Source organism: Erinaceus europaeus, chromosome 3, assembly GCF_950295315.1.
Source record: "Erinaceus europaeus chromosome 3, mEriEur2.1, whole genome shotgun sequence".
Taxonomy (NCBI): Eukaryota; Metazoa; Chordata; class Mammalia; order Eulipotyphla; family Erinaceidae; genus Erinaceus; species Erinaceus europaeus.
Genome location: NC_080164.1, coordinates 146,970,615 through 146,987,414, shown reverse-complemented (window position 1 = coordinate 146,987,414; position 16,800 = coordinate 146,970,615). Strand labels below are relative to the sequence as shown.

General features: G+C 40.3%; 1 protein-coding gene across 9 annotated transcripts in view; it reads right to left on the bottom strand.

Annotated features, from left to right (window-relative positions):
• Positions 1 to 16,800, bottom strand: part of FRYL (FRY like transcription coactivator) — a 276,795-nt gene that overhangs the window by 9,977 nt on the left and 250,018 nt on the right. For all 9 annotated transcript variants that reach the window (XM_060188085.1, XM_060188080.1, XM_060188084.1 and 6 more), the window contains 5 exons: positions 16,374 to 16,541; positions 8,895 to 9,145; positions 6,562 to 6,769; positions 3,669 to 3,815; positions 2,315 to 2,413 (listed from right to left, as the gene is read on the bottom strand). In XM_060188085.1, coding sequence (XP_060044068.1) covers positions 2,315 to 2,413; positions 3,669 to 3,815; positions 6,562 to 6,769; positions 8,895 to 9,145; positions 16,374 to 16,541 — 873 coding nt within the window. The remainder of the gene's footprint in view (positions 1 to 2,314; positions 2,414 to 3,668; positions 3,816 to 6,561; positions 6,770 to 8,894; positions 9,146 to 16,373; positions 16,542 to 16,800) is intronic.

Here is a 16,800-nt window from a genome sequence, read left to right as displayed (position 1 = left end):
ATTTTTTATTACTACTTATTTACTCATTCCCTTTTGTTACCCTTGTTTTATTGTTGTAGTTGTTGGATAGGACAGAGAGAAATGGAGAGAGGGGGAGAGAAAGATAAGATACCTGCAGACCTGCTTCACCACCTGTGAAGTGACTTCACTGCAGGTGGGGAGCCAGGGGCTTGTACTGGGATCCTTACACCGGTCCACGTGCACTTAACCTGCTGTGCTACCACCCGACTCGCTTGAACAGTTATTTTTGTGGCCACTTTTTCTTTTTTATAGGTATTGAGATGGAAAGAAAAAAAATACCTGCAGCACTGCTCCACTGCTTGTGAAGCTTGTCCTCTGTAAGTGGGTATGGACTCAAGCACTTGTGTATGACACACACTGGGCTAGTGCGCCACCACCCAGCCTCTTTTGCAGTACAAACAGTAGCCACAGGTGGGATGCAAGTAAATGGGAGGGCTATGTCCTAAGCAGCTTTAGAAACAAAAATATACCGGGTCACACAGGACCTGAGGGCTACAGCTTGCTAATTTATGTTCAAGAAGATTGTTCTGGCAAATAGCTCACTTTGTTATGTACATGACCCAGGTTTGAGGCTGCTCCTCACCAAATTAAAGGAAGTTTTGGTGCTGTGGCCTCTTTCCCTCTATCTCTGCCCAAAGCGGAAAAATAATACCATTTCTTATTTTAAAAATTCCTACTTTTAGCTGTATGAATTTCCATATAAATTGTAGTGACCATAACATCACCTGAATTTTTTTTTTTTTTTTGGGTGGGTGATGACATCTTGGCAATACTGAGTCTTGATTCATGAACATATTATAGCCTTCTATATAGGGGATTCTTTACTGAAACAAGTACTTGAAGTTTTCTAGAAGAAAAGCAACTAGCAATTATTTGATTAGATTTATCTGTAGGTATTTCATATCTCCTATTATTGTCAATGATATCTACTGCTATATAACTAATTGCCCTAATATGTAAAGTCTTAAAACATTAAGACAAATCTGTGGATTGGCTGGGGTATATTCTAGTCCTGCCAAGAGCATTCATGAATCGGCCATTGTATGGGCTGGCAGGCATTGAAGTGCCAAATTGGCCTCACCCATATGCTGGGCATACCTCCATTCTCCACCTGGCCTTTTATCTGTCAATAGGTTAAAGGTCTAATGTTTTTTCAGGGTGATGACCAGTTTTAACCAGCATGATGGCAAAAGAAGCTGCAAAAAGCCTTTTTAAGGGATACTTTAGACTTAGAGGAGGGAAAATTGACTCTATCTCTGGATGGGCAGAATAGTGAAGTCATGTTACAAAGGGGTGCGGACAGAGAAGTGTGATTCAGTGGGGCAATTATTCTAACTACTACCACAGCTTGTAGGTTGATACAGATCTCTGAAGACCAAAAAGCACCAAACCATAGTAGGGTAGACTGATTAACATGAACTTAAGTAAAGTTTTAAACAGCTGTTCATCAAAGTTGTAACTTAGTGACACTTCACTCTTACTACTTAGTGACATATACCATTTGTGCTTTATATTCCTATCTAGATGTTCAGAAGGAGGTGTATACTTTAGTTTTCATAGGTCTGTATATGTGAGAGATTTTACCTACTTACAATGATTTACCTTCCATTCTAAAAGGATAAATGCTTAAGTGTATATGAAAAGACATTTTTTCTTTTAGTTTCTGCCCTATCCAAAAATAAATAAATAAATACTGGTTTTTACCCTCAGGGAATAGAACTGTTCTGCAGTGCTAGACTGGAATCAAAGAAACACTGCTTAGCAGATAGTCTATCTAGTGTACTACTATGTGCTTATTTCCTTTGCCCACATGCACATGCACACTGTGAGAGAAAGACCACAGCTCTATTCTAGGCTGCATATTTTCTGCATCACAGTATCAAAATGCGTCACCAGAGAAATCCCATTATTCCTCTATGGACACTTTTATAAAGCTGTCATTTGTTATTATGATCCTAGGTTTTCAGAGAGTCAATTAAAACATGTGCACACAGAATAGGGATTCAGTGAATTGAGTTTAGAGATCTCCATCATTCTCAGTAAAATCCCGAGGCAAGTGCAAAGGGGCCCTCTTCTCTGTTTGGGCTGTTCTGCTGTCACATTAACACTTTAAAAAAAAAAATCATTATGAGAAATACTAGAGCACTACTCTGCTTGGGCACAAGGTGGTACTAGGGATTAAGCCTTTAGCTTCTGCGGTCTCAGGAACGCAAGCTGGTGTTCTACCAGGCTGTTATTTCCCAGCCTCTTACATTAACATTCTACTTTTATCACATGGTAAGAAGAGACTGACCTGCTCAGCAGCTTCTCTTTTGGCATTGTATGTATCCAGGTGTTCTTGTAACTCCAAAACACTGAACTTGAGTGTTTCTAGCAAATCACATGACATCAACTGTCAAACCAAAAACATTGATCCAGGTTACCATTTCTAAATCAATCATGAGAATGGACAATTTTCAGGTTATGGGATCTTTGTTGGTTCTGGGCCCAACTTTGATCACTTACTGTCGTTACTGTGACATGTTAAGATGGACAGATTCATTCTAAATGGAGTTGAGCGCAGTGGGATTTCAGGCATATTAGTAGGGATAAGTATATCTTCAAAGGCTTTCATAACTAACTTTTGAAGTTTTTAAAAAAATTTTTAAAATGTATTTTCCCTTTTGTTGCCCTTGTGGTTTTATTGCTGTAGTTATTGTTGATGTTGTCGTTGTTGGATAGGACAGAGAAATGGAGAGAGGAGGGGGAAAGATAGGCACCTGCAGACCTGCTTCACTGCTTGTGAAGTGACTCCTCTGCAGGTGGGAAGCCGGGGGCTTGAACCGGGATTCTTATGCAGGTCCTTGCGCTTTGCACCATGTGTGCTTAACCCGCTGTGCTACTGTCTGATCCCCACTTTTCAAGTTTATTTTTTAAAAGAATTTATTTATTTACTCATAAGAAAGATAGGAGGAGAGAGAGAATGAACCAGACATCACTCTGGTACATGTGCTGCCGGGGATTGAACTTGGGATCTCATGGTTGAGAATCCAGTGCTTTAGCCACTGTGCCACCTCCCAGACCACATTTTTGAAAGTTTTTTAAAACCCTTAATTCTTTTTATTGCCTCCAGGGTTATCCCTAAAGCTCAGTGTCTACACTATGAAGCCACTGCTCCTTGCAGACTTATTTATTTATTTAATTTTATTTGATAGGATAGAAATTGAGAGGGGAAAGACAGAAAAAGAAAGATATACCTGCCTCACCACTCAGGAAGCATCTTTGGCAGATCCTTGCACATAGTACTATGTGAGCTTAACAGGATGCCACCGCCTGGCCTCAGAACCTTTGTAATTCTTTATATGTGTGCTTGGAAACATGTCAAAGGAAGACCAAAGAGTTTTGAACTCTCCTGCCCAGTTTTGTTTAAAAATCAGAGGACAAGCACCCTTCCTTGAGTATGAATGTCTCCCCTATCATGCACCTGGTGCCAGAGTCAGGCATATTCACATGTCTCTGCATATAAGATACTAGAATTACATTCTGCTAAATAATTGTAGCCAAGTTGAAAATATGAAGAGATACACTTTTAAATTCTGAACTACTCCCTGGAAAATAAAAACTATTCACTGAATTACAACATGCACATTTAGCCTATAAAGACTTACTGTTTCAGCATCCACAAAGACTGTGGGGCATTCTGAACACATCATCACTTTCAGTGAGTTTTTAAATTTGGTACCAACACGTTGTAGGTTCTCACCAAGAAAGTGGACTGCCTCATTAGTTATGTCTCCAAACTTTCTTTGAATTGTCTATGGAGAAAAGTATTAAGAAAATGTTTAGTAATCTAAGATTTGCCAAATAGCACTAAAAAACCCTGCTAAGTGGCATTTATTTCCTCATACCTGAAATTTTCATTAGTACTTTTATTTATTTTTTCCTACTAGGGCTCGGTGTCAGCATTACAAATCCACTGCTCCTTGAGGCTATTTTTCCCATCTTGTTACCCTTGTTGTGGTTTCTATAGCTGTTGTTGGATAGGACAGAGAGGAGAGAAAGATACCTGCAGACCTGCTTCACTGCTTGTGAAGCGACCCCCCTGCAGGTGGAGAGCTGGGGGCTTGAACTGGGATCCTTATGCTGGTCTTTGTGCTTAACCCAGTGTGATATTGCCCAGTCCCCCTTTAATTTTTTATTAGGAATTAAAAGTATACATCTTGGAAATGTACCCCTCACATGTCTGAGGGATTGGCTTTTATTATTATTTTTTAAATTACCTTATTTATTGGATAGAAAGTCAGAAATCAGCATCCCTGCTTCACCACTTGCAAAGCTTTCTCCTTGCAGGTGGGGACTGGGGGGCTCAAACCTGGGTCATTACACATTATAACATGTGCACTTAACCAGGGGTGCCACCACCTGGCCCCCATGGATTGGCTTTTCTAAAATCAAGTTCTCCCTGAAACTTGGAGTAATGTAGTTTACTATACTTGCCTCTAGGTGTCATCTGACTTTAACAGATGTCATAAAAATGAATTAGGAGTAACAACATCCACTCAAAACTCAAGATCAATTAACAGAATAGTCACATTACCTTTAGGTTCCTGATTGTTAAACAATTTGATCTGCTTTATATCTTAATGCTTTTCAGCCACCAAGTTGTAGATACTACCATGACAGCAGCCTGAGTTCCTTGGGCAGATGACCTCACCATTGTGTCCTGGAACCCTACTTCCCAGAGCCCTGCCCCACTAGGGAAAGATAGAAACAGGCTGAGGAACCCGGGTCCTTACGTACTATAACATGTGTGCTTAACCAGGTGATCTCTGGCATCTTATGTACCATAGTGCTGCTCTGGTTCTTACCACCCCTCCCCCCCCCCAAAAAAAAAAAAAAAGAAACAGGCTGAGGGTATAGATGGACCTGTTGATGCCCATTTCTGGCTGAGAAGCAATTATAGAAGCCTGACCTTCCACCTTCTGCACCCTATAAAGATCTATGGTCTGTCCATACTCCCAGAAGAAAAAAGAATAGGGAAGCCTCCAATGGAAGGGATGGGCTCCAGAACTCTGGTGCTGGGAATTGTGCCCTCCTACCCCCACAATCTTGCCAATCATTATTAAATCACACACACACACACACACACACACACACACACACACACACACACACACACACACACACACACACACACACATCAGCGTCTGGTAGACTATTACCAGTAGCGTAGCAGTATGATTAAAAGAACATTTGCAACGTTAGGCATCAAGAAACTTACAAAAGTACTGGAAAGAAGGGAGCACAAATGGAAAACAAGTAGGAATGCAGAAACTAGAGAAATAAATTAGTGCTTCAGTTAATGAGCGCTGCACACTTGCTAAGAGGGAGAAGCTGGAAGTTTGGGTGGAAACGCTACAATGAAAATAAATTTCCATATAGGCCTGGTCTTTTAAGATGGGTACAGTTTACTTAGGGAGGAAAGAAATGACTGACAGCTCAGGGAACAGTGGCCTTAGTGCTGGCTTACCTCTGTGGTTTAGCTTCTTTAGCTACAGAATGCTAAATGTATCACTGATACCTAGAGCTGCTCTGTGAGGTGGTTTTTAGCCCAGTGCCTGCCTCACATGTGATAAAGTTTAATAAATGATGGCTCATACTATGTTTTACATGGGAAGCAGCCTAATATCAGGTAAAAACTTCAGGTCTTAAAACAATGATAAAAGCACTGATGAATGATAAAAGCACTTTATTTTAAATGGTTTTATAATATTAACTATTGGTGCCTTGAAGAATAGGACAATACTTTATCTAATCTGTGGTATCCCTGATGGTGCTCGCATCCTAGAGAAAAAAAATCTATCAGATGTTTTGGAGTTTTATTCTTACTGCCTTCTATAAGGAGTTATCTGGACTAGCAATTGTTGTAGTCTACCAGCAATACAACAATTTCACGATGCAAATCTGAATAATATTATTTTAGGGTTTTTTTTTTTCTTTTAAAGATCTATTTTATGTAGAGAAGGAAACCAGAGAACTGCTTCAGCCAAGTGGTGCCTGGGACATGCAAGTCCTAATGTTTTGTGTGGGGGTAAACTTCGATTTTAATGTTCCTAAAAGATTTGTTTATATTCATTTACTTTTTGTCACAAGGACTGTTGGCTGGGGCTTGACACCTGTACCACAAATCCACTGTTCCCAGAAGCACTGCTCCTCCACTCATGAAGCTCCTCATTTGCAGGCGAGGACTGAGGGCTTGAGCATGGGTCCTCAGGCTTAGTACTGTGTGCACGCTACTGGTTACCACCAAGTATTTACTAATAAATAAGAAATGAAAGCAAGAGGGAGAGAGAGCCAGACCATCATAGGTATATATGATACTGGGGATTGGGATCTTATGCTCCAAGTACTGAGCTCTGCCACTGAGCCATTTCTCTGGCTGGGGACAACTGAAAAAGAAAAGAAAAATCAGTGGAAGTATTGTTTGAGATCCTGATTTTTAAATGGAAACCTTAACCTTACCAGGCAACTGTAATACAAAATCAGCTGAAGCTCACTGACCTGGAACAGTCTAGAAAACACATGAAAGGTGAACACTGCACAGGACCCATCGGTGTCAGACAACATCTGGTTGACGTGGCAGCGCCAGGCTTCTTCTTCATCATCGTATGCTACTGGCTGAAAAGCGGCTATTATGGCAGAAAGAAATGGCGATGGGAGAGGTGACGTCTGCACTTCTGGAAAACCATCCTGCTCTTCTTCATCTTGACTGTGAACACAAATAGTGGTTACCGTACTACTATCTTAGAAGAATAGACTCAGTCTTTCTCCATCTTCCCTCTCAATTCCTCTATGTTACAGCAAATAAATAAAGGCGGGAAAAATCAACAAAAAGCTGCCAGGAGCAGTGAATTAGTTGTGCAGGCAGCTATGACCTGGTGGCAAAATATACACACACAGACACAGTACAGTGTCAAGTCATCTAACATAAATCTTTACTCAGGCATACACATTAATTTAGAACATGTACAAAAGTCTAGACCTGCAAGGAAACACACATATGCAAATTTCTGTATTTTTTTCTACATATGTAGCATCTTTGGCATTAGAAATCTAATTCCATGAGACTACCTTAAAAAATAACTCAAGTCCTGATATGCCAGCACCATGAAATATTTTCACTAATACCTACATATAATATCTATAAAAACAGCTACCATGGGGCTAAACAGTGGCACACATAGTTGAACACACATGCTACATATTGTACAGGGACCTGGGTTCAAGCCCCCCGCGCCCCCCCCCCCAGCTACATAATAAAATTATGTATTTGTAATACATACATAATAAATATAATACATAGAAAGCTTTCACTTTAAGCAGTCAGTTTTGGAGAATTTTTATTTGAATAGGCCCATAGAGTATGACAATTAAAAAGTTTTGGTCATGCACTATTGTATCAAGGACTATATTAAGTACTGTATTGGATTGAGTCAATCCTCAAAGTAATTCTGTGAAGGTTTTGAACTATTATTATCCCGGTTTTGCTGATGAGGAAAAAGTTCAGGCAGATAAATAATGTGCTAGATAACTGGACAAGAAATGACAGAACTTAAACTTGAACCCAGCTTGTGAGGCCAGGTGCAGTATGGTATAAACCATGACACTTATCAACTCACCTACTTCATGAGCACATACCGGGTACTAGCAATCTAAGATTTGATGCAGGAGAAACACTAGACTTGGCTGTTTTCCCTCAGGATTGGTACCTCTAACAATGAGATAATTTAAAGAAAAATGGGGCATGAAAACAAGTATGAAGATGCATTTAGGCTGGACATTCTACAAATCAGTGTCTAACTCTGGGACTTGGAGATTAAGTGTTTGAGCCACACATGCCATAAAGAAATGCGTAATTCAACCCACAACGACCTTGGATCCATACTCCCAGAGAGATAGAGAATGGGAAGGCTATCAGGGGAGGGGGTGGGATGTGGAGATTGGGTTATGGGAATTGTGCAGAATTGTACCCCTCTTATTTTATGGTTTTGTTAATGTCTCCTTTCTTAAATAAAAAAAAAAGAAATGCGTAACTCAGAGTTTTAAATTGGCATATTTCATACTACGTGGTAGCTGTAAGTTTTATCTACGTATTGGATAGAGACAAACATACACCACTGCTTCATCATTTGTAAAGTGTTCTCCTTGAAGCTGGGCCGGGGGCTTGAATCCAGCTCCTTGCACCTTGTAGCATGTGTGGTGTGCTCAACTGGATGTGCCAGTGTCTAGCTCCACGGCAGCTGTTTTTATAGACATAATGTACCAATTCACATACAAGAGAAGGGTCAGAGTGAGATCATCATCAAAATAATGCTGATACTGGCAGTGAAAACTTGGCTTAGAAAAGTTAACTTTTATGGTCATATCCTAATCAATAAGATACTAGTAAACAGTGTGAACAAAGTGTGTTAACAAGCTTTGTCACTATCTACATGTATATCTTCAAACACCGGTAGCATTCTAGATCTCTTGAGACTGAAAATCCCTCATGTGTTGTATGTTAAAACTCTAGTCATGATTTTTATTACAAAACCCAAATGTTACCTTTTCTATAAAGATACTTACTAGAGAGCTTCGCAGTGTTGATCAGGGTAACCAGGTACACTGACAACACATTAAACTATAGAAGTCATTATGCTTGTAGAATTGCCTCCTTGTTTTTCTTCATGTGCATGTCACAGAAAAAGAACCCATCACAGTAAATCATTTTACCATTAAAAATGGTTAGATTAAATCATACACAGCTAAGAAAAGGTGACTAGAGAACCATATTTGGGAGGAGATGGGAAAGGAAATACCACTTTGTCATAGTGTCTATTAAGACCATATCTCACCTAGACAGCCCGGAGAAATCCGCTTCTTCCTCTTCACACCTTTCATCTAGCTCTTTCAAAGCTAAGGTGACATCTTCTTCACAGATTGACTCAGGGTAGCTCCCAGGAGCCAGAGGCTCTGGCATCTCTGTTTCCTCTAAATCGAGACTTCCCTGGCACACAAGAGAATCCTGCTGCTCTTGCATCATATATGACCCTTCATCTTCAAAGGCTGTAATAACCTGTTCCTCTTTTAATATTGAACTTGTATCCTGTAAAACAAATTTTTATGGATGTTAAAAACATTTAAGAGAATTTTATCAACACAGAAAAAAGGCGTTCCATTAGTCTACACCTATTTTATAAAATCACCTGACTTCATGCACCTTGACTATAGAATCATTCTCCCCTTTTTTCTGTTTATTATTGGGTAGAGACAGAAATCGAGAGGGGGGAGATAGGGAGAGAGACAGAGAGACACCTGCAGCCCTGCTTTAACACTTGTGAAGCTTTCCTCCTACAGATGGGGGCCAACAGCTTGAACCTGGGTCCTTGTGCACTGTAACATGAGCACTGAACCAGGTGCACCACCACCTGGCCCCTCAATAGTTTTTGCTTATTTGTTTTAAAATATTTACTTATTCCCTTTTGTTGCCCTTGTTGTTTTATTGTTGTAGTAATTATTGTTGTTGTTATTGATGTCGTTGTTGTTGGATAGGACAGCGAAATGGAGAGAGAAGGGGAAGACAAAGAAGGGGGAGAGAAAGATAAACACCTGCAGACCTGCTTCACCGCCTGTGAAGCGACTCCCCTGTAGGTGGGGAGCCGAAGGCTCGAACCGGGATCCTCATGCCGGTCCTTGTGCTTTGCACCACCTGCACTTAACTCGCTGTGCTACCGCCTGACTCCCCTTGGTTTTTTTTTTTTTTAAGTCATCAGTATAAAAAAGTTGAAAGTAAAATGTATCATCTATTGCTGCACAGAAACCTCAGGGAGATTTTTACTTTCTCTTGATCAGGTTCAGGTATCTGCTGACAAATCTGCCTACCTCAGTAAAGTATCTTCTCTTACACATACTCTAATTCTGAACACAGAGACTTAGACCACTTGGCTGTTTGGATGTTGCTCTTATTCTAATTCTATATAAGCAAAGTTCTCTTACTGTCAGTTCTTTCATCGTGCGGGATTACTATATCCCCTGGTCTTTGGAGAGAGTAGAGATTATTAAAAATAGGGGTCCTGTGGGGTTGCCCGTGAACTGGGAGGATGACAAATATGCAATGAGGACATCCTTGTTGGTACAAACGAGCTGGACATTTGTGGTCAGGGCTTCCAAAATAACTCACTTTAGGTTTAAGTACTGAGAAGACTTCACCACTGGGTTTAAGCTCAGAAAAATCTTAGGTTTTTGTACCTATAAGTTCATTTACTTAAAAATGAGGCATTTTTCCTAAACCTAAATAAATGATAATAAAGCTGTGTTATAAAGGAAATGTGTGGGAAGTCGGGCAGTAGCACAGCGGGTTAAGCGCACGTGGCGGGAAGCACAAGGACCAGCTTGAGGATCCCGGTTTGAGCCCCGGCTCCCCACCTGCAGGGGCGTCGCTTCACAGGCAGTGAAGCAGGTCTGCAGATGTCTATCTTTCTCTTCCCTTCTTCCCCTCTGTCCTATCTAACAACAACGACATCAATAACAACAATAATAACTACAACAACAATAAAAAACAAGGGCAACAAAAGGGAAAATAAGCATAAAAATATCTTCATAATAAAAGGAAATGTGTGTACTTACATAAAGCACACTAGTGGCTTTCTCTCCCTATTATTGACATTATAGGAATAATGTACATACCTGGTATGACACCAGAACCTCAATAGATACTGGTTGAGTATATGACCTACCACAATTAAGGGGGAAAAAAAAGGAAAAAGAAAAATACTTCCGAGGTGTGTATCATGATGACATCAGCACCAGTTTTAATTTGTAGGAATACCAATTTAATTCATTTGGACATGACCTCAAAGTTTTATGACTAAAGTAGATCAGCTTCTTTCAGTACTTAGACCTAGTTAGTTGCTACTTATCTAAACAATAGATTACTTCTTTTCCATGAGAACGGAAACGGACTTTCCCCTCCAAAACGTAACAAGTCAAAGAGCCCATGAACTTAGACCAGCCAGGGCCTTGATTTATTATTCATCTATTTAAAATGAAGGATTTTGGCCAGATTCTGAGCTAGGTGCTCTGGAATAAATTCCTAACTACAATTAGTTAAACTAAGAATGGGATTAGGCACATGGCAGCAACATGTAGAAGAGTACAGTTAAGTGGAAGGTAAGAATCATAAGTGATAAGTATTGACGCTCTAAAAAGGGAAAGAGCTCAATTGGTTGAGGCAGTTGAGACTAGTGTCTTCTTAAGTCCTGACAAAGACAGGGTAGCAACACTCATGTGTTGCTAAAAGTTTCTGTCCCTCCGTTTCATATGTTGAAATAGTAGCCTTCCAGTGTCCCAGTACTTGAAGGAAGGCAGCCTTTGGAATGGGGTTAGATCACTAAAGAGGCCAGAGAGTTTAGCTAGCTCTTTTTTCACTATGTGAGGACACAGCAAGCTAAACAACAGCCATGTTGAAGAAGGAAGAAGGCTGTCGCCAGAAAATGAATTGGCCTTGATCTTTGAGACTCTGGCCTCCAGAACTGTGAGGCATACATTTCTATTGTTGGGGGGCCGGGCGGTAGCACAGTGGGTTAAGCGCATATGGTGCAAAGTGCACTGGACCGGCATAAAGATCCCGGTCCGAGACCTGGCTCCCCATCTGCAGGGTGGTCACTTTGCAAGCGGTGAAGCAGGTCTGCAGGTGTCTTTTTCTCTCCCTCTGTCTTCCCCTCCTCTCTTGATTTCTCTCTGTCCTATCCAACAACAACAACAGCAAATGACAACAACAATAAATACAAAACAGGGGCAACAAAAATGGGAAAAAATGGCCTCTAGGAGCAGTGGATTCATAGTGCAGGCACCCAGTCCCAACGATAACCCTGGAGGCCAATACATATTGTTGCTAAGCTACCCAGTTTATGTTGTTTTGTCACAGCAACCCAAGCTTACTATGATAGAATTTCAGGATATAAGAATTAGAAGATATCCAAGGCACAGACATAAGGGAGGAAAATACAAATGATATTAATACTTAGAGATCTTTGTCTGTTGTTAGTTAAGCAGGGAAAGCAGCAAAACACTGAGTCTTCACAGATTAGCATGTTTTAAATAATACAGCACAATCATTCTTTAGTTATTCCAATAGGTGCTTCCGTTAAGTACATTGCATTTAAGGTTTCCATTTGAAATTTCCCCTTTTAAACATGTGATTCTTAAGGAGACAAGCATTAGTTATTTGGAAAGGCAGCTTATGTAACAGTGCTAGAGACTTCCCTACACTTACAGTTTTTTTTATTGATATTAATTCTTCTCTATGTTATTCTGAAAATACTTTGCTGGAATAACTCACGAAGCTTCTTAATTGCATATCCTCCCTTATTCTTAGTTTACCCATACTTTTGTTCATTGTGTCATCTGTTTTTGAGTAACAATTTGAAATTGACATTTTACATGTAATTATTGTACATTAACTTACTTTTTATTTATCTATCTATCTATATATCTATTTATTTTTTTACCATAGCACTTCTCAGCTCTGGCTTAAGGTGGTGTCGGGGATTGAACCTGTGACTTCAGAGCCTTAGGCATGAGAGTCTTTTTGTATAACCATTATGCTACCTACCCCCACCCACAATAACATTTTCTTTCTTTCTTTCTTTCTTTCTTTCTTTCTTTCTTTCTTTCTTTCTTTCTTTTCTATGTTTTGGGCACTTCAAATGTCTGCCCTTCATTATGTATAAGTAAAGCTTCTATTTATGTTTCTTATTTTTAACACAAAAATATTTTTTAACATTTGGGTATCAGGAGGAGAGTGTTTCTGGGCTAATGGAATAAATTCCATGGTAATATACAGGCTATGCAAATTAAAACTTGTAATTAACTACACACCACTCACAGGCATATGGAACAAAAAATATCCAGTAGTGCATTTCTCAGAAATCTTTTTTTTTTTTTTTAATAAAAAGGAAACACTGACAAAACCATAGGATAAGAGGGGTACAACTCCACACAATTCCCACCACCAGAACTCTGTATCCTATCCCCTCCCCTGATAGCTTTCCTATTCTTTAACCCTCTGGGAGTATGGATACAGGGTCATTGTGGGATGCAGAAGGTGGAAGGTCTGGCTTCTGTAATTGCTTCCCCGATGAACAGGTTGATCCATACTCCCAGTCTGTCTCTCTCTTTCCTTAGTGGGGCGGGGCTCCAGGACAGAAATCTATTCTTTTATATATTTATTTTCCATTTTGTTGCTTTTGTTGTCTTCTTGTTACTGATGTCATATTTAGATAGGACAGAGGGAAATGGAGAGAGGAGGGGAAGACAGGGAGAGAAAGATAAAATACCTGCTTCAGTGCTTGTGAAGCAACTTCATTGCGGGTGGGGAGCTGGGGACTCGAACCGGGATTCTTAAGCCGGTCCTTGCGCTTCGTGCCACCTGTGCTTAATCTGCTTTTTCTTTTGTGCAATGTGTACTGTAGTAATTAATGCTCATTAACTAGCTGCCCAACAACAGAAAGGAATAGTGTCCATTTGTGGTGCAACTTTAAATCCTGTAAATATTTTTCATGTCCATGCATTCAGAGCCCTTCCTGCTAACATCCTCCTAGTTTCTATCTCAGTCTTCTCTAATCCACCCCCAGGCTTTGGCCATAGCATCTTTACTAAAATACAGATAGAGGCTAGCGATCTGGCTCACCTGGATAATGTGTTGTGTTGCAGTGTGCATGACCCAGGTGCGAGCCTGGCTTCTCTACAATGAAGGAAGCTCTTTGAGGCTTCCTTTGTATCTCTGCTCTCTTCCGCTCTACCTAAAAACCCAAAACCTAAAAATTGGATCATGCATCTGTTTGAGCACACGTTATAATGCACAAGGACACCAGTTCAAGCCCCTGGGCCCCACCAGCAGTGCTGGTGACGCAGCGCTGCAAGGGTTTCTCTCTCCACCTGTTTTTTTTTTTTTTTTTTATTCCCCCCCACCTCTAGGGTTATTGCTGGGGCTCAGAGCCTGCATCATGAATCCACTGCTCCTGGAGGCCATTTTCCCCTTTTGTTGCCCTTGTTGTTGTAGCCTTGTTGTGGTTATTATTGTTATTGCTGATGTTGTTCATTGTTGGATAGCACAGAGAGAAATGGAAAGAGGAAGGGAAGAGAGGGGGGAAGAGAAAGAGAGACACCTGCAGACCTGCTTCACCGCCTGTGAAGAAACTCCTTGGGAGCTGGGGACTTGAACCGGGATCCTTACACCGGTCCTTGTGCTTTGCACCACGTGCGCTTAACCTGCTGTTCCACCGCCCGACTCCCACACCTCAGTTTTTCTATTCCTTCTCAATTTCTTTTTTTTTTTAATTTAAAAAAATTTTCAATTTAATTTAATATTTATTTATTTATTTATTCCCTTTTGTTGCCCTTGTTGTTTTATTGTTGTAGTTATTGATGTCGTCGTTGTGTTGGATAGAACAGAGAGAAATGGAGAGAGGAGGGGAAGACAGAGAGGGGGAGAGAAAGACAGACACCTGCAGACCTGCTTCACCGCCTGTGAAGCGACTCCCCTGCAGGTGGGGAGCCGGGGCTCAAACCGGGATCCTTACGCCGGTCCTTGTGCTTTGTGCCACATGCGCTTAACCCGCTGTGCTACAGCCCGACTCCCCTCCTTCTCAATTTCTATTGTCTAGCCCAAATCATTAAAAACAAAAGAAAACGAGTTTTTAAAATGTTTCTCAGTACTAAAAACAAGACAGTCATCTCTAGTATTTTATATTTTGTTTTACCTGTTTATTATATTTCCACTACTACAATTAACCTCCAGAAAACCAGGAATCTGTTTCAGTGCCATGAGTCCAGCATGTGGTGGGAGCTCAGTCGGTGCTGGCTAGCTGACAGGATGTTCTGCAGCCCTGCATTCATTCCCACCTAGGTCTCCAGCGCAGTACTGGCCATATAATAGGTTCCTTTTGGAAGACTGGAAACTCTGTGACTTCCTATGACCTCCAGAGAGTATAAGTCTTTATAAGTATAGCCTATAGAAGGCTTCGTATTTTAATATCTGTTCATCTTTTTTATTGCTACTCTTATTTTCCCCATGTTGTACTTAAGAAATACTGAATGTTCTAAGAAAAAAAAAGAAAGAAGGAAAGAAAGACTGAATGTTCTGTTGGTATCTGAACATACCATGTTATTTCACACTGACTTTTCATATGGTGTCCTTCTGCCTGGGATGACCTAATTCATTACCATGAATCCTGTCCTTTACCACTGTCAACACTGTCAGCAACACATAGCTGACCAGTCTCTGAGTTTTACAAAGCCTTGATCATGCCAATTGCTGAGTTTCTCATACTGATCATAATGCTCCCTTCTCCCACCTCACAACCCTCTCTCATTTTTAAACCTTTTCTGTCTCCCTTGGGACCATGCACTAGTTATCTTCCTAGCATTTTATAGAATGCCTGGAATCCAGCAAAGTCTTCATGAATATCTGTTGAGTTGAATTATTTAAACTTCAACCATATAGAAGGAGCATTTAAAACCTGCTAATAAGGAAGCCAAAATGCTCTATTTAGACATATGTTTGCTTAATGTTAAAAATATAGAACTTAAGACTGAGAATTCAACTTACTGAGATGATATGATCAAATCATTTCATTAATGTAGCTTTAACAGCTACGGAAACTTGGTTAACACTGAAAAATAGTATTCTCCCAGTATTCAAAGAAATAAAAAGGCATGTCTAATAGTTAAAGCAATTAGTTCTTAGAAAGTATAATAGTCTTTTTTAAAAAAAGCACTATGAAAACTAATACTTACTTATTCTTGATCAGTCATTAGCTTGGAATCTGGCTTACTTCTCACAGGTCTTTCCAAAAAACATAATACTAGTGGTTTCAAAGTCTTTTAAAAAAGGTTTCATTTAACCAACTGCTAACGCAGCTGCCCTGAGGTTTAATCCCAATCATAGCACCAATCACATAAACCCAAATTCAAAGCATAAAGAGCAGGAAAGACATAAAGCGGTCCTTCAAAGAAGACAGCAGCCCAGAAGATGCTCACCACCCCCAGAGAAGCACCTGTACATTAATCTCATCACATTCTGCAACACAAAACACTCATTAAGAAACACTCAAGGTTATTTTTAACCTGTGGGTCACATTCCTAATCCATCGTTTTTTTTAATTGTCGGATTTGACTATCTCATTAAACAACCCAACAGGTTAGAAATACAAAAGAAAAATCAAGTAATTAAGTGTATCTGCTGAAAACTCGTTTGAAAGATAAGCAAGGGATGTAACAGAGTGCTAAAAAGAGCCCAGATTGGCCATGCACCAGCCTCCTTTTCTCCCCACCTCAGGCAGCTGGTTGTTAGCATTATCTAGAGAAGCCTCCAAAGTTGGGGTTTCATCTCTGATGTGAAGCACCTCCTCAGCTGAGGCACTGCCAGTGGATTCTTGAGACTGCAGAAGCATATCGGGATGGTCTGTGGTGGTTTCATCTGCAGCAGAGCCATTGTTTAACTAGAAGGAGAAACAGCAAAATAAAAACTGTATTTAGGAGCCAGTCATGATTGCAAAAGCTACACAAAACACCTTCTGTATCAGGAAATATTTGCGACCTTATAAAGAGTTTCTTTGGCTTCCTAACACTACCTTTCTCATCCAATTAGTCTACCAGAATTGGTGCTGCTGTCAGTGCAAGCAGCTAACTCCTCAGTGGAACTGAGAAAGCTGTCACTCCATGTTACACTGTGCTAAGCAAACACTCGCACAGTGGCAG